General features: G+C 47.3%; 1 protein-coding gene across 1 annotated transcript; it reads right to left on the bottom strand.

Annotated features, from left to right (window-relative positions):
* Nucleotides 1-711: 711 nt before the first annotated feature.
* LOC106146297 (zinc finger protein 64 homolog, isoforms 1 and 2) lies at nt 712-26,470 on the bottom strand (the record flags this gene model as incomplete). Its single annotated transcript, XM_013518326.1, is given in 5 exon segments — nt 712-2,554; nt 8,109-8,360; nt 12,371-12,433; nt 13,267-13,428; nt 26,231-26,470. Coding segments are annotated over 5 exon segments (2,000 nt in total), but the record flags the coding sequence as incomplete, so codon positions are not given.

Below are 26,470 nucleotides of genomic sequence, written 5' to 3'. Positions count from 1 at the left end.
CATCATTTGGTATTTCCCCATCCTTTTATTTACCCAAAACAGACGTCATCCCTTCATGTACAAGCGAGATGATCTGCATGACGTTTGGTTAAATACATCTGTACATTATAACAGAATAAAAGTGGCAACAACTCTGGAAAAATGAACAGCATAAGAGTCTAAGTGCACTTCTTTCAGAACACGGACCGCCTTTCCTCATTAATCCCTTTTAGGGTCAGAAATCAGAGCTATTACAAAGGTAGAGAATCTGTTATGAGTACTGCCTGGGTGATTCTGTGTTGCTCTCCGGCGCCACCTACTGATAAAACAGCATTTCGGTTGAAAATAACAATTTGAATGTTTCTCCCGTCACCAGGGCCTGTTTTGGAAAAAGCGAGGTGCTTTTCCAAAGCACTTATTTGGACCCTGGATCTATTCAGATATTAACATCTAAAAAATGGTATCCTAGAAAACCTTAGTCAGAACTGACATCATATTTGCATCTAAACAGAAATGTCAGGATCATCTGTCCGAAGTTTCAACTAAAAGTAGTTGTACAGATCTCTTAGGTATGGCATATATTTCACGGGATTGTGAAGAAGGTAAGATGTTCACGTAATATTTATGACAGGACTAAACCCCTCTGCTGCTTCTGTTCTCTTTAATTGTATAATGATTCACACCCCAGCCCCAGATCATAGCTTGAGCGCCGAGAAGCATTAACATTCAGTCTATTTTAATCAAGTATCAATTTATTAGGGAAACCATTTCTGTTTTGCTCATTAGCACTAAGTAATTTTTTCTTTCAAGTATCCATGTAACATTACGTAGAAAATGGACCTTCAAGCCGGAAGGTTTATTTGTATCTATGTAGGAACATTCATTACCCGAGACTGCGGGGCTTTTCAGAATAAGGGGGGAAGAGAGGCTGGGAGATACCACCTAGGACACCTATCGAATGCCATGGGAAAGAACCTTTATTAGAGTTGGAAACAAAACAAATGTATTCACTACTTAACGCACTGAATTCCAACTCCTCACTGGAATCACCTTGGGAACATGTAAGATCCTACCCTGGTCAGCACGCCGATTCAGAGATGGTCTAAGAGTGGTTACAGTGTTAAAAAATCATAGTGAGCAGTAGAAAATACAATTTATTACGGTGCCGGCGGCGGCGGCGGCGGCGGGGGCGGGTCACAACGATTCAGGAAAACATCCCGAGCAAAGCTCTTACAGAACTCCACTCGTTCTGTTTTTCGGTCGCTCTCCTCCAGCTCCTCGATCTCTGGTTATTAATCCGGGATGGAGTCGGCCGGACAGAGCAGAGCCGGGTGCGCGGCCGCCTGGATGATGGAGTAGGTCTGCTTGGGCAGCTCCTGCTGCGACGAGGAGGAGAATATGGGCGGGGCGGCCGTGGCCACCGCGATGCCCTGGCCCCCGTCGCTCACCACCGTCACTTCGGCCGCCCCCTCCTGAATCAGAGCGTTAAGGCCCTCGAAGTCCGCGCACGCGATGCCCGAGCTGGCGATGAACGTCTGGTTGCCGGCGCCCTCCTGGGGCCTGGCCGCGGCCGCGGGGATCAGAGCCTGGTGCAGCGCGGCCCCGTCGGCCTGGTCGTGCGTGGTCAGCAGCACGGCCGGCTGGCCCATGGCGCCCGCCTCGCTCGGGCACCCCGAGGACGGAGGCGGCGCGATCAGACTGACCTGGCGCAGGATCTGCAGCCGGCTGTTCCCGGGCAGCTCCTCGGGGCTCTGGGCCACCAGGGCGGGGGGGACAATATTGACCGCGGCGGCGGCGGCCTGCACGATGGTGTTCGCTTGGGGCACTTGGTGGCCCACGATGATTTTCACTCTTCCCTCGCTGAACGGGGGCACCTGGCTGGGCTGCAGGGGCACCTGGAGGTGCCCGACGGCGAGGGCCGCGGCGGGCTGCTTGCTGGGGTCGATCTGAAACTGCAGCACGGTCACGTCGGGGTTCTTATTCTCGCTGTACTCACTGTGCTGCCTCTTGTGGCTGCGGAGCGAGTCCTCCCGCATGAACGAGGCGTCGCAGATGTCGCAGTGGAAAGTCTTCTTGGCGTCCAGCTTGGCCACCTGGCGGCTGCTCTGCCTGCCCGCGTCCTTCTTCGCCAGCGCCTCGGCCTTGACCACGTCGGCGTGGAACTTCTTCAGGTGCTTGCTCAGGTTGCTGGGCTGCTTCGTGTCGAAGCTGCAGTAGCTGCACTTGAAGGGGCGCTCGGTGCCGTGGACGCGCTCGTGGATGCGCAGCGCCGCCTTGCTGGCGCACGAGTAGCTGCACTCCGAGCACTTCTCGGGGTGCTCCGACTGGTGCACGCGGCTGTGCTTCCGGAGGGTGGCCTTGCTGTCCCCCAGGAAGTCGCAGTGCGGACACTTGAAGTTGTTGCCGCTGTGCTTGATGCGGATGTGCGACTTGAGGTTCCCCTTCATGGTGCAGCGGACACTGCAGAACTCGCACTTGAAAGGCTTCTCCCCCGAGTGCACGCGCATGTGCCTTTTCAAGTCCGAGCTGATTTTGAACTTGGCGCTACAGAGCCAGCACTGGAAGGGGGCGTCGCCTGTCAACACAAGGTGAGTTTCCATAAGAACAGGCAGGCAACAACCACAGCGGATCCCCCCGAAGCGCACACCAGAAAATCGCGTATCCCGAGGCAGGCGGGGGGGGGCGGGGGCGACCTCCTCATCGCAGCTCCCAGCAGCCCCGGGAGTGGGAGGGGAGACGCTTCTCTTTTTTTTCCCCCAAGCCTAAGCCACCACTGCCCTTTTGAAACCCAGGAGGAAAAAAAAAAAATGAGAGATGGAAAAGAGCTATTTAAATGTCCCAAATAAGATTTGCAAACACACTCGTCAAGTTCTTTGAAACACTCAAGCTATCGTTCATAAAGTCAATGCGCCCGCTTTGCTAGGGGCTGGTTCACAGTTGCATAGCTTTGCATAATCCGTTGATTTGGATTGAATTACGTGTTGCAACAGACTCAACAGCACGTTTCCCAGTGGGTCGGCTTCATGCTGCCTTCGTCCGAGTATTCTTTTTTACAGCGCTTGAAACGCCAGCTTATGTTTCATGCAGATTTTTATGAACACAGACGTGTTTATTGTGCAAAATGTATTTATCCCACATTGCCAGCTGCGTTCTTTACTTGTGAAGTTACAGAATCCAGCTGCTTGATTTTTTTTTTTTTTTTTTAAAAACAGACTCCTATTTGCTGAAAGGATGCGCAGGGAAAGTGAAACTGCAAACATCTGAAGGGGCGCGATATTCCAAACGGGTGACCCGCCCCGATTTCAGTACTGTTTAAGCAAGTGAAATTAACAGCAGCTAACAATCTTCGGTGGCTTCCAGTATGGCAGGCACTTTATGCGAGCACGCAGAGAACTGCCTCATTTGACGCCGGCCGACATCCCCAGGAGGTGAGCGCTATTGTTAGCAGTCCTACACTGTGACACAGATGAGGACGCGGAGGCCCCAAGACTCTATATAACTCGCCCATGGTCCCTCATTAGTGTGTGGCAGGGCTTGGATTCCAACCCAGGCCGATTCCAAAGTGAGATCACTGGCTGCACCTTTGACCTGTGATTCCCACCTTCGGGGCCCAAACACTCAACCAACTGGGATTTGTGTCCCAGCACTTTTTTTTTTTTTGGTGGTGCTGGGGATGGAACCCAGGGCCTTGTGCATGCAAGGTAAGAGCTCTACCACTGAGCTACATCCCCAGCCCTGTGTTCCAGCTTTTTGGCATAGGGCTTATAACATCATAATGAGCTATCCAATAAATTCAGTTAGAGCTGGCAGGGAGCAATTTAACAAGCTTCTAGAAAATCCTGTCCAAAGCCTATTTTTGTAAGTACGGTTTTATCGGAACACAACCACGTCCACTTGTTTACAGTACAATGGCGGGGGGAACGGCTGTGACCAGGCACTGCAACATGGCTTTCTCCAAGCCTAAGATATCTGCTACCTGGCTGTTTTTAGAGAAAGTTGGCTTTTCCTGACTTTGAATGTTGTTAACCCCTTTTATGCCATCACCCTCTTTTAGTGAAGCCCACAAAAACCCTTCTAAGAATAACCTTTTAAACGCACAAAATACACTAAGACAAAAAAAATAGGGATTCCAAAGAAAACAATTCTATTAAAATATTAAAAGAAAAATCTCTGATATGGCAATATGTGTACTTGATCAATGTATTAAAGAACAAGATCTCGTGGCAGGTCTTGTAACCACAGTGATTTCTAAGTAAAGAAGAGTGTAAAGGATATTTTAATCTAGCTGCAACAACTGGTATGAAAACATCTGACTTCTACTGGCGACAAGTTCCCAGGCACCATTATCAACTGGTTGCCCATATTCGCCATCACTGAAGGACTTGCCCGGTACCAGCATAGGTTGTAAAAATGAAGATACAATTCTTTTCCTCATCCAAGTGCACGGTCTTATCTCTTAAATGTTATTTGTGGATTCCTGCAAAGAGATGTCTGGGATACCAGAGAAAGAATTCTCACAGCTAAATTACAGAGCCTAACAACACTTTCTGACATGAAAGCAAAGGATCTAAATCCTTTCATCATCCTATGTATATATCTTTAACCATGAATTTATTTGTTCAGTGAGGCATCCTGGTCAAATAGTCCTGCTAAACTCTATGCTCTTCACAGGCTAATGACTGCACTTATTTCTGTGGACTACCCGATCTCTACAGTTGTCCGGTCCACAGTGGAGCTTAACGAGTGTCGCTGAATGAATCAGGGACTGATATGTTTCGCTGATAGATTTTCTTGAGTTTAGGTTGCTGCTGAAATGACTTGTCATCTGTAGTACATTAAATCAATGGAAAGGTAAGAACAGGATCCTATCAATTTAAAATTTTAGAAGTGTCATAGATTATAGATTTCTAAAAGAGAAAATGAATATCCCATGAAGTAAAGCATAAACGGCACACAGTTAAATTGTCAGAAATCATACCTCTTCTAGGCCATTTTAAAGATGGTAGAATAAATTCATCCTTATACATCAAAATGAACCACCATAGTTCTGCTTCTCTAACTTAGGCTGGGAGAGACTTCTGAAGGAAATCAGTTGGGCCTCAGTTATCCTGATATCTTAGCTTGTAGCAGATCACATACATGTCCCCAAGTTTCCTACCTCCCACCCCTCCAGGTGGCCGTGGTGGCCTGTGCTGCATAGGTGATTGTCATGCTCTCCCAACAAGGGAGGGTGACATAGTCCGGCATACAACAGGCTCAAACATGTCACTGCATTTGACCGATGGTATGTTAAGTAGACTGGATGCAAGGAATGGCTTGAAATAGCCTTGCAGTTGGTGCTTGCTTACTTGCTTGTGTCTCGGTCATTGCAGTGAGGTCAGTCCTGGCCTAGCCCACCGGTTCCAGGAGAAGAATGACAGACGTGTGTTATAGGTTAGTGGACAGCCCGTCCCTGGCCAGTAGATTCTCAGACTTGTCAGTGCAGCCAAGATCAGCAGTAACCTACTTAGGCACCCCCAGCTGCTCCTCAGCATGTGAATGGAGGAAGCACAGTGCTGTAACTATAGAGGCTTCATGGGGTTTGTATACTCCTGCGTCACTGTGATGATCGTGACGTAGATATTGGTATCTAGAAATGGGGTGCTGCTCACGTGGAGCACCTAATATGGGATCAAGGGGCCAGGGATTTAGCTCAGTGGTGCAGCGCCTGCCTGGTAAGCACGAGGTCCTGAGTTCGGTTCCTGGTTACACCCCCCCAATGGGACTGAGTTGCAAGGGGAAGCCGGAAAAATAGCAATTCATATTTACTGGCGAACATTTAATGGCAGGTGCTTGGTAAAACTTAGATGACAAAAAAACTTAGTAACTTAAAAGACAACTTGGTAACTAAGAAGACAAAAAAATACACATGAGTTTGGGATATGAGGAAAGAGATAAATTTTGGGTAGAACAGTGAAAGTATTCTAGAAGCTGCATATGGTTAGGGACCTCTCAGAAAGAAAACCTTGAAAAAGAACTGGCCACTTGTTACACAGAATTTAGAGAGAAGAGAGACAGACAAAGATTTGCTGGAGGTAGTTTCTCATTTCTGGCCGGTATATCTAGCCAGATTCTTCAGAGTCACCTCTGGCCAGGTTTTCAGAGTAAGACAAAGGCCTGCGGAGGAAGCTCGTGTCCAGGGCTCTGATCGCAGACTGAAGACCAAATGAGAAACGAGAGGTCTGAATGTAAGAATTTGTTAAAGTCTCCCAAGGAATTATTCGGTGCCAAGTAGATTTTCTTAGCTGGACAAAAAGACTCCTGGGACCCGCAGCATATTATAGGAACAAAGCACCTACGCTTGAGCTTACGGAGCGGTAATACTCTGAAAGAACTGTGTGGCTTTTGGCATACAGACAGCTCTCCCGGCAAAACTGTCACCAGCCTAGACTACAATGCAGAAAACTCCTGGGTGTCAGGAGGCAGAAGCAGGAAAGTTTCTCCAGAATACATTTTCCAGTCCTTTTTAGAAATGGCGAAAGGAGGTGATAGAAAAGGGCACCGCAGCGTCAAGGAGCAGGACGCGAACCCAAAGCCTAATCAAGAAACTTCCCCCGTCACCTGTGGGGGACCTGAGCACAAAATCCTCTGGAGCAGTGATTGCTAGAGCCTTTCACTCTTCTGCTTCCAAACGTCAGGGTTATTGGAGTCTCCTCGGCTCCGTTTCACCCGGGTATGGTGGGGACCAGATTTCCTGTCCTCTTACTCTGCGTCTAGACAGAGGAGCCATAGCCTGACCTGACGGAGATCACACAATTCCAGGGCTAGGACTGGATGAAGTCTGCGGGGGTCTTGGGGACAGTGTGACTACATTTTGATTGTCAGAAAGACGTGCATGATGGTGGGCTTCTGCAAAAAACGGTCCCAATTCTTCCTCCTCGTGTCCCTCACCTTTGCCGTGTATCCTTGTGGTGACCTCTCTGTGGATGAGCTCAACCCCATCCTTGACCCAGGTCCAGCCATGTCTCTTGCTTTGGACAATGTGATGTCTGCAGACCTGAGCAACCAGAGGTGTGCAGTGGGCTTCAATAGCGGGGCTTGCTTGCTTGTATGTCTGCCCTCATCATGAGAGGGACCAGCCTGGGGCAGCCCTTGGTCCCAGGAGGAGGATCAGAGATGGCAAGAGCAAAGCCAGACCACCCCAGCTGAAGCCAGCGGGGAGCCGCCTAGCCCACAGCCAGCAGACTCCCCAGCCAAGGTCTGTGGATGCCGCACCTGCCCCACACATATGATTAAGCTAAGCCATCGACAACAGCACCCCCTGCTGACCAGAAATAGGAGTGCACTGAATATTTATTATAACATTGAGATTGGGTGGTGGTTGTTACACACTATTACTATATCCACAGCTAGCTGATAATGCATGCTGAAAGAAAAGCATCCATAATCAACTGCTGACTTTACTGTGCGTATGCATGTGGCTTTTTTGTTTGTTTGTTTTTCTAGTGCTGAGGGTTGAACCCAGGATCTCACACATTGCAGGCAATCAAGCAATCCTACCATGAAGCTACATCCCCAAAGCCCTTGCTGTGGTTTTCCGATCACACTGTTCCAGGCTGAACTAAAGAGAGTATACTCCAAAAATTACTGAACGGTTGGGCATGGTGGCACATGCCGATAATCCTGGCACTAGGGAGGCTGAGACAGGAGGTGGTGGCAGGTTCCAGGCCAGACTGGCCTATCTTGTGAATTCAAGGCCAGCCTAGGCTACACATGGAAGACCCTCTCTCAAAAAATGAAAACAAAACAAAATTACTGAAATGCCTAACCATAACGCAGAAGTTTATTAAAGTTGCATTGCTTATAACTCTATTTAATCTGGTGGATCTCCTCAACGACATACTTTACCAGAGAGAAAGTCACAGTTATACAGTCACAAAAAAATGTATGTAAAGTTATCACCTTGATGGTTCCCCAACTTTTCTTTTCTTTTTTAAACTACAAAAGGCTCTTCTAGGCCGATGAAAAGCAAAACCATAAGCAAGGGGATGACCACAGATCGCCAAGTCCTTTTCTTACTTTGTGACCCAAGGCTTTCAGGCGCGTGCTGAGTGACAGGATCTGAGCCGCGGGCCGCGGGTGGGGCTTACCGGTGTGGGAGCGCAGGTGCACGGTGAGCTGGCTGGAGTTGCGGCTGGCGTAGGGGCAGATCTGGCATTTGAAGGGCCGCTCGTCCGAGTGGATCCGCAGGTGCTTGTTGAGGCTGCTGCTGTCGGCCGCGGCGTAGTCGCAGGTCTTGCACTTGTAGGGCTTCTGGCCGGTGTGGCAGCGCATGTGGGTCTTCAGCTTATCCTTCCGGCTAAAGCACTTGCCGCAGATCTCACACTTGTGGGGTTTGTCTCCTTCACACACACAGAGGGACACAAATGACACAGGAAACAAGGTTACAAAGCAAACCGCTTATTTCCCTCCACCTTGGGAAAAATACAATACGCAACCACAGGAAGACGCTTAGAACACCCCAAAAGGCTGGATGGATGATTAGCAAGCAGCTAACGTTGTGTATTTTGTTTACTGGAATTTTTGAGCCATGAACATAAATTCCATATTAATTAAAATGGAAGGCAGCTCAAATGAAAATGTACAGCTAAGTAAGGTAAGAAACAGCAACTCACCTCCTGCATTTGCTCTCTTTTGCCTTTTTCCAACAGAGAGACACCCCCTAGAGTGCATGACCCCTAAACTTCAGGAACTGTTCACAGCTGACCAGCGGGAGACTACCTTTCCTGGTCCTCCCTGCAGCTAGGCCTGTGACAGGGTTATTGTCAGGGCAACAGCAGAGAAGGAAAAGTGTGTCCCTTTCATAAGAGGTAATTGCTTGCCTACTTTTTCTTTTTCCTTGCTTCCTGCCAGCTGTAGCTAAGACCTCGGGGAATGGGCAGATGTAGCCAGCACCCTGCAGGTGGCAGAGTAAGGGCACAGCAGGGCACTTACGTGCCAGGAGCATCTCCTGGGACAGAGCTGCCCACCTGTCGCCAACTACCTACCCGTCTCTGGGTGGTTTCATGAGAGACACACAAACTCTCGTCTTGCTTGAGCTCCTGCTTGAGATTCTTTATTGTAAGCTTACTCGGAACCTCACTGATGCACACGTCCATCTATGAGCTCGTGCAGATTTTTTATTTGCACTGAACTACATCCTCAACCCTTTGTAATTTTTTGCATTTGTTTTTATTTTTATTTTTATTTTTTTGTTTTTTGTTTTTTTTTCCGGTACCGGGAATTGAACTCACGACCTTGCACTTGCCAGGCAGGTGCTGTGCCACTGAGCTAAACCCCCAGCCCCTGTTTTTATTTTGAGACAGGGTCTTGCCAAGTTGTCCATGCTGGATTTGACCTGCAATCCTGCTTCAGCCTCCCAGAGCGCTGGCATCAAAGGCATAAGCCACCAGGCCCGGCAGGCACTGACTGTTCAAGTGTACTTTCCCAAGTCTTTGGTACATGGGTGCGTGCTTACTTTTCTTGGCACCAAAAACCCCCTATTGCCTACCACCAATTTAAGCACCTTTTGAACAGCACTGTGCCCTTTGAATTATTTTATTTAATCTTCCTAACAATGTAGACCAGAACCCAGGACTATTTTTTCTTTTTTTATGGTCAGATGCAACACTTTCCCTATTGACTACTTTCTTGCACTTAACCTAATTTGGATCATATTTTCATATCACTAAGCATCCACAACTTGATTTAAAGGCTGAAGCATTTTCTGTTATGGTTGTGTCATAAATTACTGCACCGGCTCCCTGCTTGGCCACGGAAAAGAACAAATGGGTATGTGCTACTAAGGGACAGATATGCCCCGTGTTAAATGAACAAGCAGGGTGCGGGGACGGCACACACACAATTAACTCCGTAAGAAGGGAAAAGAGTTTTCATAGAGGCGTGCAAAAATTTTAAAGTGATACCCAGTGAACGGCCAAGGCTCATGACTTTGGGACACGGAATTAGAGGAGGTCAGCTACGAGTAGAGATTTTCATTTTTTACTTTATGTACCAAATGCGTGCTTGGGCCCAATCCTCCATGACTATGTGTTGGAATAAGGTGTCAGCCAAAATGCATCATTATTATCTTAGAATATCTGGCATTTAAGAGTACATGTAAAAGTGTCTTAAAGATTATCATTTTATTAGTAAAAATTTTCACAGTCAAATTAAAAAATCCAGGAACAATTTTTCAGCACTGTCTAATCCCTGAGGTCACTGAACTGTGTGCACCCGTAGCACCCGGCAGGTGTCTGATGGTGGCACAGCTGAACAGCTTTCAGCCAGCTCTACTGGTCAAGACCCTCATCATGTCGCTACTCCCCAGCCCCCAGGGTTTATTAAGCACACCTTCCTCTCTGAACTAACCAAGGCTACCTCCTAATCAACACCTGCACCTGATGTTACAGACGCTTGAGGTAAGCAGAGCTTGTCCTCCAAACACAAACTGGGCTAACTGCGTGTCGATGCGGATTTGCAGAATTAGACTTAAGGTTGTTCCCTTCATTTGTACTTTCACATCGATTTTCCAATCATTGTTAATAGTTAAAGTACGTTTTGTTCTTTCTGTGATAGACATGCTATGCTTGAATGATGGGAATCCAACACATACCATCCACATGGAGAGCTGCATGCCTTGTTTCATTCAAATGTGTATCGATATTGGACATGTAAGATTTGAATAATTAGAATCACCCCAAGGGCCACGATACTGTGAGGCTGGTGAGATAACGACGGTGGCCCCAGTGGAATAAGGCACTCACTGTCATGGTCAGGGAACGTAAGACATACTTGTGGGCTGTTTCATCTTCCAAAGACTGAGGCTGAATAACAGTCTTTGGGCAATTAGTGAATCCAAAGTCAAATTTTAGCATGTCCCTAGCCAAAATGAGAAACACTGAAAATAACACAGAGTTGGCTCTCTGCCTGTGCATGTTCTGTCTCAGTGCCTTCAGCCAGCTGTGGATCCAAAATATTTAAAAATAAACAACAAACAATAATAACAATAAAATAATACAACTAACAAAGCACAACAACGATGTATATAAATTTACACTGTATTAGGCATTATAAGTAACCTACAGTGACTTAACGTGTATGGAAAGACAGGCGTGGCCTTGGCCGTTCACTGGGTATCACTTTAAAATTTTTGCACGCCTCTATGAAAACTCTTTTCCCTTCTTATGGAGTTAATTGTGTGTGTGCCGTCCCCGCACCCTGCTTGTTCATGCCTGTAATCCCAGCTCCCTGGGAGGCTGATGCGGGAGGAACAAATTCAAGCTCAGCTGGGGCAACTTAGGGACTTGGTGAGATCCTGTCTCAAAATAAAAAAAATTTAAAAATTTAAAAAGGGCTAGGGATAGAGATCGGGGTGAAGACCCTGTGTTCTATCTCCAGTATAAGGAAAAAAGAAAGGGGCTGGGGATATAGCTCAGCGGCATAAGCACTTGCCTGGCAAGCCTGAGATCATGAGTTCGATTCCCAGTACCAAAAAAAGGAAAAAAAAAAAATCAAAAAAAAATAAAAAGAAAAAAAGAAAGAAAAGAAAGAGAAAGAAAGAAAAAGAGAGAAGAAAGAAAGTCCCAGGTTCTGTACCATTTTCTAGAAGGAACTTGAGCACCCTCAGACTTTGGCACCCTTGGGGCGGGTGGAGGAACCCTGGAACCAATTCCCTGCAGATATTAAGGGACAAATTGTGTTCAAGAAAAGGAAAATCATGAGAAATAATCTTTTTCTTATTCACTGAACTTTTCCTCTCCTTTTAAAAAAAGTATTAAAGTTCCTTTGTAAATAATAAAAATAACACACTCTGTGTGTTCAATCATACAGTGCAAAGGTGCATAGAGAAAGTTGCTATTGTTTCCCTTCATTCTTTTTTTTTGTCTTCTTGAGACAGGGTCTCGCTATGCAGTCAGGCTGGCCTTGAGCTCTCTTTGTAGCCCAGGCTGGTCTCAAACTCACAACGATCCTCCTGCCTCAGCCTCCCGAGTGCTGGGATTACAGGTATGTGCCACCACGCCCAGCACTCCCTTCATTCTCTTCCTTACTAATCACACATGCACGTGGTGGGCTCATCTCCTCAAAACGAGACGAAAACACACATTTGCATTTAATTAATTTTGGCAGATCAGTTTTCAGGGTGGCTGTAGCCGTTCATGTTGTTACTTGCGAAGTTTGCCCCACGCTCTCCGTGTTTGGATTTTATTGCTCTAGACATTTTCTGCCCACATCCTACGTAAGAACAGCATCTTATTTTTATTTAATTTGCCTTTGTATTCCTGGGACAACTGGGAGGATTTGAGTCCTACGCCCTGTGGGACTTCTCCGGAGCGGGCATCCAGGGAACACTAACTAAGGCCGTGTTACTTACCCGTGTGGATTTTCAGATGCCGTTCCATGTCTTTCATGCCATAGGCAGTCTTGAACTGGCAACCTAAACACCAAACAAAACACACCAAAACATCAGGACAGATTAATTGCAAAGGGAAACAGAGTGATTTTCCAGTGGAAAAAACTGGCAGAAATTTTCTAAACCATGTGACAAAAATGACCAGCACAGTGAGGCCGCAAACGACGTCACGTACCCCCTTAGCAAGGCAGCAAGAGCCCAGCGCGGCTTCTGTACCCTAGCCCAAACTGTGTAGGCTCAATCTAATGGCAAGCAGAACCCAGGCAAACCCAAATAGAGGCGCCGTTTAGGAAAGGACTGGGTTGCCCTTTTCACAAATGTCAAGTTCACGGAATACAAAACCTTGACCGTTCCCGCTGGGAGGAAACTAAAGTCACAGGAAAACCAAATGCCCTAAGTGGTCATGGGTTCGACCAGCGAGGAAACGATTTTCTTTTCAGTGAGACAATTTGGAAATCTGAGTGAGGTCAGCAAATTTGATAACAGGATAAATAAATGTCAGTTTCGCGACTGACGACTGTCCTGAGGTTACATAAAAGAACGCCCTTGTTTCCAGAAAACACACACGGAGGTATGTACGGGTAAAAGCGTATTACGCCTGCAATTTACTCTGAAGTGGTTTCGGGGGAGAATATCTAGAAAAAAGGACAAAATGCATGTAGTAAACATTTGGGGAGTTTAGGTGCAAAGTACACAGGGAATTTTTGGTACTAGTTTTGCAATGTTCCTTTAAGTCTGAAATTATTCCAGAATAAAAAGTTAAAAACAAAAGTAAAAAGGAAAAATCCTTTTAGATATCTTAACCTGTATATATAGCACAGGAGGAAATATCTGTAGCCACATAAGCTGCCCTTTACCTGGATAGCAACAGTTAAGCCGCTTCTGGGCAGGTGGAGTGGCCGGCTTTTTGGTTCGTGATTTGGCAGGGAGAGAGATGACAGTGGCGGTCTGGTTTTCACTGCTTTCTGCAGGCAGATAAGTTTGATACCCATGCTCAAAAACAAATTCTGGAGCTGAAACTAAAAAGACATAGTGTTCATTAATTTTCAGAATATGAATAGCCAATAGCTATTCCCCTTTGCCTACCTTTGTTTGTAGAGAATGAACATGCTAGATTTCTTTCCCAGGCTCCCTTGCTGCTTAAGAGTGATCACATGACCCAGTTCTGGCCAATGAGATGTTAGAGAATATCTGCTTCTGGGCTTCTGTAGATTTTCTTTGCTTGAGGCACTTTCATAGGTATATCATAAAACGCTAAGAAACCATCAAGAAAAAGGGATAGCAAGACTTCTGGGCAAAACTAGTCTTAATAAACATCCTCCTTAGTTTAAATAATATTTTACGTTTATCCTTGTACTCTGGCTGAAGTTTTGGAGAAAAAAAAAAAAAGACCACATATGAAATATTATAAAAGATATAATAGGTAGTCTTGAATTTTTTTCTTATAAAAAACTTTGTGACTACTTTGTTAATGGAATCTACAGTTTGGGGCTTGGAAATCCTTCCTTCCTTAACTAGAATATAATCAGTCACAGGGAGATTTAGCTTCACATGAACAAATGCAGCCAACTGTGCTTGTCCATTGGTGAATGTGTCTGGCTGAGAGGTCTCATGGTGACTTGGGAGCCACTGTCACTATGAACTTGTTGACATTTTGGCCATTATTTTTACAGAGTATGTTTATTTAAATCAACATACACCTAACATCACTATTTTTGGCTTTGCCCCAAGCAATAATATCCATGCCTCCAAATTTGAGGTGCTGATTATGTTTTCTCCTCAAATACCACATTTCTTTGAATCTAACATGTTACATATTATTTTATATACAATGAGAATCTTGCCAGTTAAACACATTATGACCCGATGCTTTAATGTTCCTCAGATATTTTATTTTATATTTACTGAATGCACCCTTCAGTCTGCGGTCATTTCCAAGGACGCCCAGGTTCCTGACCTCCGTCTCAGGCACCTTCAGCAATGTTAAAGCATGTTGTTTAAACACCTGGGTTCTGATAGCCTTTGGTTTTGAAGAAACTCATGGATTCCATTTTTCTCACAGAAAATATGTCCTGAGAAGGAAAAAGGTTTGTGTTTAAAGTCAGCCAAGAGCTTCAGACCGACACTTGTCTGGCTGTCTCTCCCCGATGCATGAATCAGCCACACCAGCTTCCGGCTGTGATGTCTCTGTTGACTCCAAGGCTTGGCTGTTGTTTCGGGTTTTACACACTCTGCTTGGTTCTCAACGCGTGGTCCTGGACCGGAAGCACGGGACTACGGGAAACTTGTTACAAAGTTCCTGGTCCACACCCCAAACCGGCGGATCTCACACTCCAGGGTGCACCCAGCAGTCTGGGCTTTAACAAGCTCTCTGGATGATCCCGGTACACGCGGGTGTCTGAGAGCCACTGCATGGACCTCCCTGTCCACGCTTCTCACGGGGAAGCCTCAGATGACGGAGCAGCAGCTACTTGCCACAGCAAGCGCTGGCTTCAGGAACATAACCCTGGCTTCCCGTTAGCATTTCCAGGCACTTCTGGGTGCACACGTACTTTTCATTTTCAACTAGATCGTCATGAATATTCAGGAAGATTTTTTTTTTCAGTCCTGGGGATTGAATCTGCAGGGCCTTTACACTGAGCCAGCTACAACCCTAGCCTTTTTATTTTTTTGAGACAGGGGCTGGGGATTTAGCTCAAGGGCACAGCGCCTGCCTGGCAAGCGCGAAGTCATGAGTTCGATTCCTGGTACTGGAAACAAAACAAAACAAAATAAAAATAATAATTTTTTTGAGACACGCTCTAGCTAAGTTGCCCAGGCAAACTTGCAGGCCTGCCCCAGCCTCCCTAAGTGCTCGCATTACAGGCGTGTGTCACCACACCTTGCCAGGGAAGACGTTTTAACCAGCAGTTCATCCACAGTTCCAGGAATGTACAGAGCTTGGCTCAGGGGACAGGAATGTGACCGATTACGACCGCGTCTGTTACGTGCTGCAGGACACTTAGTGAGTGCCTGTTGCCCAACAGCAACGTCATGGATCTAAGATTCACTGCTGCTCCAGACAGGCCTTTCAATGGGGGTGAGTCCGGCAGGTAACCTCCCTGAGCTGTCTCCTCCCCGGCACACGGGGATAATCTCCACGGCCAAGTCAGATATAAAGAGAGCGTCGGTAGGGCCGGGTGCGGCCGTGGCTGAGTCAGAATGAGCTCTATCAAGGACAGGGAACACCATGAACAATGAGCCAGGGCACCAAACTCTTATAACTGGGGCACTCAGGACCTAGTATGTCGGGGGCTGTGTGGTTTCCTAAGACACAGACGTTCTGGTTTCAGAACCAGGCTCTCTGCTCTAGGACTTTCTGACCAAGGGACCCCTTGCTGGAGGGCGCTCAGGGCGAGGTGGTGTGGAGTGGCTGGGCCCCCAACAGATCAGCTGTCAGCGTCACTGCAGCCCTCAGCAAGGCTCTCCGCCTTCCCTGGGGGCAGGATGGGTGTTTTCTCCTCACTGCTGCCACCAGCATCAGCTTCCCTGGCTGAGCAAGTCATGCTCGATATTAACCTGTTCTCAGACGGATGATTTGCAGGTGTTTCCTCCTACTTCATAAGTTACCTTTTCATTCTCTTGTTTACTTTAATGCTCAGAAGTTTGCAAGTTTCACTGAGCATGGTGGCGCACACCTGTAATCCCAGCACTCAGGAGGCTGAGATAGGAGGATTGCTTCAAGTTTGAGACCAGCCTGGGCTACACAGTGAGTTCAAGGCCAGCCTGGACTACACACTGAGATCCTGTCTCAAAATCAACCGACCAACCAAAAAAAAAAGTTTTAAAGTTTGATGTAGTCTCATTTGTCTGTTTTTTGACCCTTGTTCCATTATTGGGGATTGAGCCCAGGGCCTCCACACTGTCTGTTTTTATTTTGAGGCACGGTCTTGCTAAATTGCCTGGGGGGGCTTGAACTTGCAATCTTCCTGCCTCAGCCTCCTGAGTAGCTGGGAGTATAGGTGTGCAGTATGGCACTCAACTTATTTTTGCTTTTGTTGCCTGTGCTTTTCACGTTGCATCGGGCCAAGGGAGTCAGGTGCCCAACGGCAGGGATCATTTTGGAGGCAGGGCTAGTGACACAACATGGGAGTCACGCTGAAGTAGACAGTGACTACATCAGCAAGAGTTTGCTCAAAAGCATGGGCTAAATTTTACTGCCCTGAGCCTCAGCTTCTTCACCCAGAGAATGGGGACAGTTTCCATTGCTATCTCCTACTACTCTTGTCACCGTGCATTAATTCATCCAGCACATACTTACTGAGCACCTCTTGTGTCCTGGGTACTGTTCCGGGCACACAGCAGTGAGCCACAGGGATAAAAACCCCACCTTCGTGGGGCTGCCATTCTGGTTAGGAGTGGTACAGGCAATATATATATCAGGTGGTGCTGATATTACTCCATACATATGGAGAAAAATAAAGCAGAGAGGGGCCCAGGCAGCATCAGAATATGTGGTTTTATACTGGGTGGGCCAGGAAGCCCTCAGTGAGGCGCTATTTGCACACAGCAGGGAAGCATTTGCTTATGATATTACGTCTTCTGCTGCAGGTGTCTGGAATTGAACAGCCACAATAAGGCACTGGGTGACAGACAGCAAGCGTCACCCAGTTAGCCAGCTTGCTCGGGCCTCCTGGCAGGCTTTATCAGAGTCTGTGCACACACGTGGCTTCTTCCCAGGATCCTTTGTGACCAGCACGACCTGCAGAGATGCCCCTGGGAAAACCTTCAGGTGGCTTTGATCATAGGGGCCGCTGGTGTCCAACGCTTTCACCAGGCCCTTTGTGTTTGAATGGGACTTGGCGCGGGGTGGCCACACATTCCCAGTGTGCACGTGTGCACGTGTGTGTCCGTTCACCTTGGATCAGCTTCTGTCTTCACTACTCATTAGTCGTGGGGTCTTGAACAAGTCACTTCTCTGCTCTTCAGACCATTTTGCTGATGAAATGGGAATGTGAGCAGGGACCTCAGGGACGAGACCATGTTGCTCGGGTACAGGCTCGGGTACAGATTCAAGAAGGTTAAGATACACTGCGAGTGGGCCACTCAGCAAGTGCCTGACAGCTGTCAGCTGATATTACAGGAATTCCACGCAGGGAGATTTGATTCATGCGTATGTAGATTTTCTGTAGCAAGTGGCATTGGCCTTGGGGAATCTCTGGGCACCCAAGGAGAAGCAAAGGCAGCAGGGACAACCTGGCCTCTGAGATGTGCTGAGAGGGCTGACTCATGGCCACGGGTGGACGGTGGCCTGGCGGGGACACGCCTTACTCCCCCTGAGAACGTCCTCCGGCCCCTCTGTCAATGAACGAATAGCAAGGGCCCTTGCCTTTTGTGGGGGTCTCACTGAAACTTTTTGCAAAAAGGCCAGGGACTTATCCCCAGTGCTGGCATGTACAGGGCTTAAATCAAGTCCCACACACCTGCTGTTTACTTTCAGTTTGGGTTTTGTTTTCTTTTTTGTTTGTTTTTTTCCGTTACTGGGAATCGAACTCACGACCTTGCGCTTGCCAGGCAGGCTCGGTGCCGCTGAGCTAAATCCCCAGTTCCTTAGTTTGGGTTTTGTCTTTTGGGGTTTCCCTGTTGTTTTCCCCACGGGCTCAGAACAGCCGAGAGGCTGTTGTATTTTGTCCTGGTTTATAGCACAGGCATCTTGGGTCTTGATGCACTTGAAGATGGATATATGGATTCCACAGAAAACCAACATCTTTTTCTCTAAAGTTCGCAGTCATTGGCATCTTAAACCCGCTGGGCTCACACAGACCAACTCTAGTTCCTTTTCCCTAACATGTCCTTTCACTGTCTAAAGACGGCTTTCCTACCTTTCCAATCGGATTTGCTTTCCCTTTCTCTTCTTCAGTTCGAAAATTCCACCGAGTCCCTTTCTCCTTTTAGTTACATTTTATTATTCTTACAAACTACGGTGGGACCTCGGTTCATCAACTCAACTCATTCCACGATTCTGGAAACAACGGCCACATTCATGTTCGTGCAGGAGAGAGGGCCGTGGTTGTGTTCAGCACCCGATGCAGTTTGGGAACACAAGTGAAGTTCCACCAAATGCTTCTGTCTGCGAACCAAACTGTTTGCAAACAAAAGTGTTCGTGAACCAAGGTGCCACCGTAAAAGTCAGCACTAACGGTAGCAAACCTGGGGCATACAGAAAAGTAGAGAAGAAAGTAAAAACTGCCCAGTGCTGTCATAACAAGGCCATATACAGCCTTATATTATACGCTCATTATGTGCTGTACTTCCCGCCCAAGTCACTTCTCTCTGCTGTGGCTAAATAGTTATTGGAGGATCTACTGAACAAGCATGAGCCTTTCCAGTGGGTGGAGGGGCCACATGAGGACAGATTTGTCTCTCCGTCACTGTCTCTTAGATCGACCGCCGGGGCTGGTGGGGCTTGCCCTCAGAACGTACGCTGAATCAAAGATCAGCTACATGACTAACACATGATTTGCATATAGGTTCCAAAAGTGTAAAACTAGAATCGTGGTATACATCATTTCGTATTCTCCTTCTCTTTGTTATCAATTCTTTTGCAAGGTCAAAGCATTTAGGCATTTTATCCGAAACTCATTTTCTGATGGCTGCATACCAGCTCATCAGTTTGGCTGTAGCGTAAGATAATTAAAGCACTTTTCTTTCCTGGACGCTGAGGAGGTGTTTGGGTGTTTGCTTTTGTAAGTAGCAACGCTGCACGATTTTTAACTTACTCCTAGTTCTTCACATACGTTCCTTAAGTTCAAGAATTGGGGCAAAATGCTATGGGTGTTTGTGGCTTACTGGTACATATTTGTAAGGTCACTTCAGAAAAATGAAAGCATTTGCGTTCTCTTCTTCCTTGGTTATTGAAGATGTTTTCTGACACGGCAAAGTGGGGCCACCTTGACAATGCGAAGTGCCGAGACCGACGTAAATGGCTGAGACCATTTCCAACATTTATGATGCATTCACAGGCCTTCTTTGGTGAACGACCTGTCAGGCTATGATCTCATTTCTATTGCAATTTCCACTTTTTTCACTTGTTCTTTACAGATTAAGAATATTAGTTCATCATCCCATATTCCCATCTTCGGAGATTTTCTTCTGTTTTTTCTTCTAATGTGCTTCATGCTTGGGCTTGTCATTTAGAGTGCTGGGTCTCCAGGAAGGCATACTAACGGCAAACTCAGAATTCGCTTTCGGAGAGGAACTCCACCTCTTTTGTTTCCATGCTCTTCATGTAGGGTGTTTTACACCCGCCCATTCCCAGTCAGCCCTTGGGTCACCCTGTCTCTGGGATGTGGGTGTGTGGCTTCTGCTGACTGGTGGATTCCCTGGCCCCGCCCCCTCTGCCACTGCTGATTGGTCTAGCAGCAGACACTGGATGGCAGCCGGGCCATTCAGACTCACCACCTGGAATTAGCAAGTGGGGTTAAAGTGCTGCTGGGGTTTGGTGTGGACTTTGCTTCTGAGAAAAGGAGGTCCAAACCTTGGGACAGTCGTGTGGGCAGCACGCTTCGCCAGCAGTCATGGGCTCACGGGCCACCTTGGGATCTCATTAAAACACGGACTCTGAATCAGTAGTTCTGGGTAGTGCCGAGTTCCAGGTGCTGACGGGAAGGCTCCTGTTTAAGCTCTGAGGTTCTAGGAAGCCCTAATACATTTCTAGCTTCCAGTTCAATCTCTTTTTAAAGATCCAGCTGTATATCTGCCCTCAATGTGCCATCATTTTCAATCCTTCTAAGTAAGATCTCCTTTTTGGCTTGAACTGTAGCCAGAGGAGGGATCTGTTCTAGGCCAGCAAACAATCAGAACATTAATCTTCTCAGCAAGAGAAACCTCCAAACAGGAAAAATGAAAAACGTGATTAGAACAGAGATTTGTTCCATACCCCATTCTTTCTTCCCGTGTTGTTCTAGTCCTTGTTCCTCAGACCCACTGAGTACTTGGATGTGCAGATACTGCCACCGACGGATTTCCCTCCTTCCTCCCGCTTCTCCTGGTCTAGTGGTCATCAAACTTATCAGGCCAGAGATGCTGATGCAGGGATGTTTGCAGCTGGACTTTAACAAGTGTTCCAAGTATTCTCTCGCACAGTCCTGCTGTGGTCCATTTAATAGGGGTTGGTAAGAGGCAGGGGTCTGCAGAGGGGCTGAGGGCTTGGCAAGAATAGGTAAAAAAATGTTCGCCTTTGAGCTGTGGAACCAACCTTGTATCTGCCTCTTCCCTGTTCCTCTGGCTCGGGGGAGGGGATGATAAATGTCTTAACTGTTCATCCTTTTAGTTTGGTATTTTGATGAGCAACAAAAGCAGACGAACTAGCCAACCACTCACAGGCTGGCTCAGCATTCAGGACTCTGCTCAACCCACTGGGATATTATCTCCAGGATGACAGGCCTGGCGATCTGCATTTCCTCTAAGCCTCAAGCAGCTGTTCTACACCAGTAAATCTGTGAAACCTTGCAATGAGGACTAACCTCAAGGGCTGTGGGTGTGGTGTTGAAGAGAACAGGTTCTGCAACCAGGGAGCCTGGCTTTGAGACCTAATCCTGCCCCCTTCTGTCCCTGTCATCTTGGGCAAGTTATTTAACCCCCTGTGCACTTCTATGATCTAAAGCTTTAATAGGTAAAGACCTAGCCATCACTCAGATTAATGGGGAGCAGGGAAGACTGATGATGCCCCATTTTTTTCTGAACTTGGACATGGCTATGGAGCTGTCCTATCTTGGTCTCACTCCAATGCGGTCACAAACTGCCACAGTTTCACCATTAATAAAATGGGACTAATAATGATTTGTACCTACTGTATGGCAATGTAAAGTGTCTTTGTATGAAATACGTAGAAAAATGCACAGCACATACATAAGAACTAGCTATTATTATTTGTGAAAGTTAATCTTTTTTTGTGAGCGTTAACCTTGATTGTCAATTTTGACTGGCTTGAGATGCCTCCAAGATTTGTAAAGCACACTTCTGGGCATGTCTGGGAGGGGCATGGTGGTCCGGGGGACCGTATCTGGTTCCTGCTCTTTCCTCTTTGGCTCTTCTCCTGCTCTCTGCTTCCTGGACCCCATGAAGTAAGCAGCTCTCTTCTACCACAGCCTTCCACCATGATGCTCCTGCCTCGGAGCCAGCCAACCATGGACTGAACCCTCTGGGACCATGCACCACATAAATGTCTCCTCTTTTAAGTTGTCTGAGTCAGGTATTTTGTCCCAGCAACTGAAACGCTGACCAATACATTATTATTGCCCAATCCTTCTTACTGTCTTGCTGAATTACATGTTAAACAACTTTCAGGAGAAAAGCTAAAGCTAAAGCACCGTTCCTACCACACGCTCTGTGTAATTCATCTCCACTGCTCCAACCCACTGGTAGTGCCCCTTCCCACCCACTTCCTCCCAAAAGCTAATGCATCTTTTGAGGGCTATTCTATATTTGTTCTCATTCACAGTTCTTTTCCTCTGGCTCTCCTGGTGGGACAGATGCACTGTGAATTCTTTGCACCTTTATGCTGCACTTGTCAGAAACAGCTGGGCTTGTACATCACATGACCAAATCCTCTTCTATCTCCAAAGGGCTTGATTTTCCCCAGTGGCAGGCATCTCTGTGATCTTAGCCCCAGCATCAGGCACACGGTTACCCCAAAACTCCCTTTCCTGGGCCCCTGTGATTGGGCAGGTGCCACGTCCAAATGCTTTCTGTACTTTAACCCATTGATTTCCGACAGCAGCCCTTCCTTGCCCTCATTCAATGATTTTATTGCAGGCCTAACATGTACCAGGCCTCATGCTGTGGGCAGAAAACAGATTCATTGGCTCCCTACTTGCAGAGAGAGTTACAGTTTAGTGAACTAGACTTCACTAATTTGGGGCTCATGGCCAGAATGAACATTGCGATTCTTTCTGAAGGCTTTCAAAATCAGTTAGGTGGCCTGGCCTTCCCTGTGTCACTGTTCTCTGACCAAAGGTGATCAGGACACATCTGTAGTTGAATCAGTTTATGCATCACTGCAGTGAGGGACCTCATACCATGGAATTCTGGAGACCTTACTGTAGGTTGAGGGCTCGTGTTAGATGCTTTTGGGGGAGGGCAAGGAAAGCTTGAATTAGGGGCTGCTGGGAGGCAAGTGCACTTCTATGATCTAAAGCTCTGATAAGTGAAGACCTAGCCATCACTCAGAGTAATGGGGAGCCGGGAAGACTGACGATGCCCCATTTCTTTCTGGACTTGGACGTGGCTATGGGACTGTCCTATTTTGGTCTCATCCCAATATGGTCACAAAGTGGCCTGGCCTGAGGCTGGCATTCTGTGAGACTGTTTATGTGGAACAGAAGAGCACAGCCAGCTCCTGGGTTCCCCGCAATCTCCTCTCTCCACAGTGTGTGACTGTTAATCATGTATCAACTTGAGTGGGTCAAGAAATGCCCAGGGCGTCAGTAAGGCATACTTGTGGGTGCTTCTGGGTAGGTCACAGAGGATGACCTTAGATACTAGACCTGGTTCCTGGGTCTCTCCTCTTTGGCACTGTCCCTTGCTCTATTTCCCAAGTGCTATGAACTAAGCTAAGCAGCTGTGCTCTAGTATGTCTTTCCACCACAGTTTATGTCTACTTTGGAGACCACCAACCATGGACTAAATCCGCTAAAACCATGAACCAAATTAAAGTTCCCCTAAACTGTTGGTGTCACTGTGGGGAAAGTGGAACTGCAGCCTGTAAGTCATCTGCCCAAGGTCATGAGGCTCACAAGTGTTGTACCCGAGATTCCATCCCAGGCAGTCTCTCCTGGGAACCCAGGCTTCTAGTTAACAAACTCTATTGTCTCTCTACTTATTCTTGTCCCCACTTTAAAATAAGGCACTGGGGGCTCTTATAGTTTGGCGACATCATATGCTTCCCAAGGATCAGGCAAGATTCAAACTTACAGACCAGGCTCGGGATGTAGCTCTGTGGTGGGGCACTTGCCTAGCTTGTACAGGCCCTGGATTCTGACCTCAGTACTGTGAAAAATGCAGACTAAAACCAAACAAAAACAAAAACCAAACAAAACCAAACAAAAACCCGGGGACATGATCCCAAAGTCCCATGATTTTAACCTATAACTTTTGCAAGTGGATGAGAGCTCTAATTTTTTTCAATGTATTACCATCTAATCTTACTTCTCATATGTGAAAATTCTGAAAGCACAGGCCAAACAAGAGCAGCTTTCAAAGCTAGGGGGCAGAGAATAAATGTTACCTCATGCTCCACTAGGACTGGGCAGAAGGGAGACATAGCAGGTGAGTGAGGAAGGCTTGGGCTGAACCAAGGACTAACGAGCTTAGAAAATGATGAAGAGATCTGGAAAAGTCAGTGTGCACAGGCAGTGAGAACTGGACGCTGTGAGCTGCAACCTCCACAGCTCATTGTGCAGGGGGAGCCCAGGCACTGGTGTCTGTAACGAGCTCCTAGGGGTGCTGGCCTACACACAGGTCTGGGAACAGATAGCTAATAGAACAGTGAGACCCAAACCTCGGGGGAAGCTGGGCCCCGAAAACCACACAGGTGTAAAAGGGAAAGGAAAGCAGGTTTCTGCTTGTTTGGCCTGCATAGTATCAGGTGGCTGAGTCACACAGCGATGACACTCAGGCAGGCTGCATCACCCCTTCCCCACCTGTTCCTCAGCCTCCATGCATAAGTGAGACTGCCACCCGGCCGCCACATGGGTTATCACACAGTCCTCATAATAACGCATGACGGTTCAATGAGAGGAGAGGAAAAGTCTGGGGCAACCAGGTAGGGGATGGGGTGTGAATCGGCAGCCTGGCTCTGGAGCTTGCGTCTCCCTCCTTGCTGGGCAGGAGAAAACCTCATTAGCAGGGCATCGAGAGGACCGACCTTGGGCTCATCCCATTGGGCAGGGCAGTGTGCAGAATGTGGGCATCAGAAGACCAAACAGGGCAGTGGAAAAACAAGAGGAGGGCATCTGAGCAACAGACTTGGAGGGTGAAGCGGAAGCCGCTTCCCCAGGGGCTGCGACACTGAGCGACACTGAAGCAGGCTATGCATCGTGCCAGGCCCTTCTAGGCACTTGGTGGGTGCCAGCCAACAAGAGAGCTCGGCCTTGGCCTCACGGTACCCATCAGGCAGTGATGGGGACAAACCTAACTCTGCATCTCTAATAACCTGATTATAGGCAAGTGACATGTGGACCTGTGTGTGTGGTGTCAACAGTGGACTCTGAGGAAACATCTTTAACCTGAGCCCCTCCGTTATGGAGAGCCAAGCTGATTCTGGGCAGGAGGAACAGCACCTGCAAGGGCCCTGAGGCTGGAAGATGCGGAACTCTTTCAGAAAACCGAAAGGCGCTCAGCACAGCCGTGGGAGCACAGAGGGAGAGGGTGTCCTATGAAGCTACAGCCCAAGTGCACAGACTGTCAGGGACCTCAAGGTCTTGAGGCTAAGGTGGCACCAGCTGGGCAGAGGTGGGAAGGTGTTTCAGCACAGGAAACGGCAGAAACAGAGCCCTCACTTGCTCTGTGGCAGACACCGCAGAGGAGCACCCTGTTAGGTTTGTTTTGAAGGCTCATAGGATAAATATCCAGATGTAGGACTAGCAAGTAAATGTTAAAACAGAAATTTAAAATTTGAAAGATGCCACAGAGTGGACCAGGTTATTCAAATTTACATCCCCAGAGAATGAAGGCAGCATGTCTCCTCATTTTAATTTGCAGTTCTCTGATGACCAAGGTGACAGTATGTCCTCTTATACGCTGCGGCTCTTGTGTATCACCTGTTGCCTGGAACGACTTAACCGCTTTGTTCTTCTTTCTGCTTTTACTGGTTTTAGGAGTTCTTTGTACAGTATAGGAAGGATGTTAGGTCTTACTCATAGCTGCTGTATTTTCCCCCCAAGGTGGTTTTTCCACTCTGTTTTTTTGCTTTGGAAAAAATGTAACCCTCTCTGGGATCACAATTAGGATTCTTTTCCTTGGGGGGAGTCTGTCTACCACCTGCCTTCTGTGGTAGTAAGTACGTCCATATATTTTTAAAATTTAAGTTTGAATGCCTTTAAGTAAGGAATACATGTCTCCATTTTCCTATGATACTCGACACTATTTTCCTACATTCTTATATACTACAGTATCTCATAAATACTTTCCTCTATAAAGTTTTTTGTCTGGTCCCTTTAGACAGATTATATGGGTATAAGTGTGGGAGTGTGGAGATAGGCATGTATCTGTGTGTGTGTGTGTGTGTGTGTATTTGCGTGTGAGTGTGTACATTTATCCTAGAACTTTTATGGCCTCATTTTGTGTATTTAAATTTTTAATCTCTCAATGTTGATAGGTTGAGCAGACACAACCAAGAGGGATGTGATAGGCTTTTCTGTCTTCCTGGTCAACAGCAAAAGGAAGACATTATCAGTGCCTATTTGTATATTAAAAAAAAAAATCACCCTGTCTTTTGTTCATTCACACAAGTAATGCAAACTCGGGTCTCACACATATTGTCACCATCCAAAACAACCTCTTGTTTTACTGCCACGGTTTTCCTGCCAGTCTCTCTTAGTAGATTTTGCTCTAGGAACCTGGTTTTTGTCTGTCTTGCTTCCCATGTGACAACACCTTGAACGGCTAACACTGTTGAAACCTAGCAGCTCCCAGGCCTGGCTGGGCAGCTGGCTTCCCGCTGGAGCTTGTTAAAAATAAGGGATCAGCAACCCTAGGGGGCGGGCCCTGGGAAGGCATTTTAACAAGTTCCACGGAGGTGTGTGGGCTACAGCCAGGCCACCTCTAACCCCAAGCCGGTACCTGTGATCGTTTGGGTCTCGGAAGTGATGGTTCTGGTAGTGGTCTGAGTCTGGGTGGCCGGCACCGTCTCCTCTGATACAAACTGGACCGTGCTGGGAGCTGCCCCGGAAGTGCTGGTCAGCTGGCAGCCACTCTGTTTGTGGGCTACGAAGGCGTCCAGGTTGTTAAACTGCTGCTTGCAGATGCCGCAGATGTGGATGTCGGGAGTCAGCTCCACCAGCACCGTCGTGCTGCCTGAAA

Source organism: Chinchilla lanigera, unplaced genomic scaffold, assembly GCF_000276665.1.
Source record: "Chinchilla lanigera isolate Chin_1 unplaced genomic scaffold, ChiLan1.0 scaffold00044, whole genome shotgun sequence".
Classification (NCBI taxonomy): Eukaryota; Metazoa; Chordata; class Mammalia; order Rodentia; family Chinchillidae; genus Chinchilla; species Chinchilla lanigera.
Note: the sequence above shows the minus strand (reverse complement) of the source record. Positions and strands in the feature narration are given on the sequence as shown.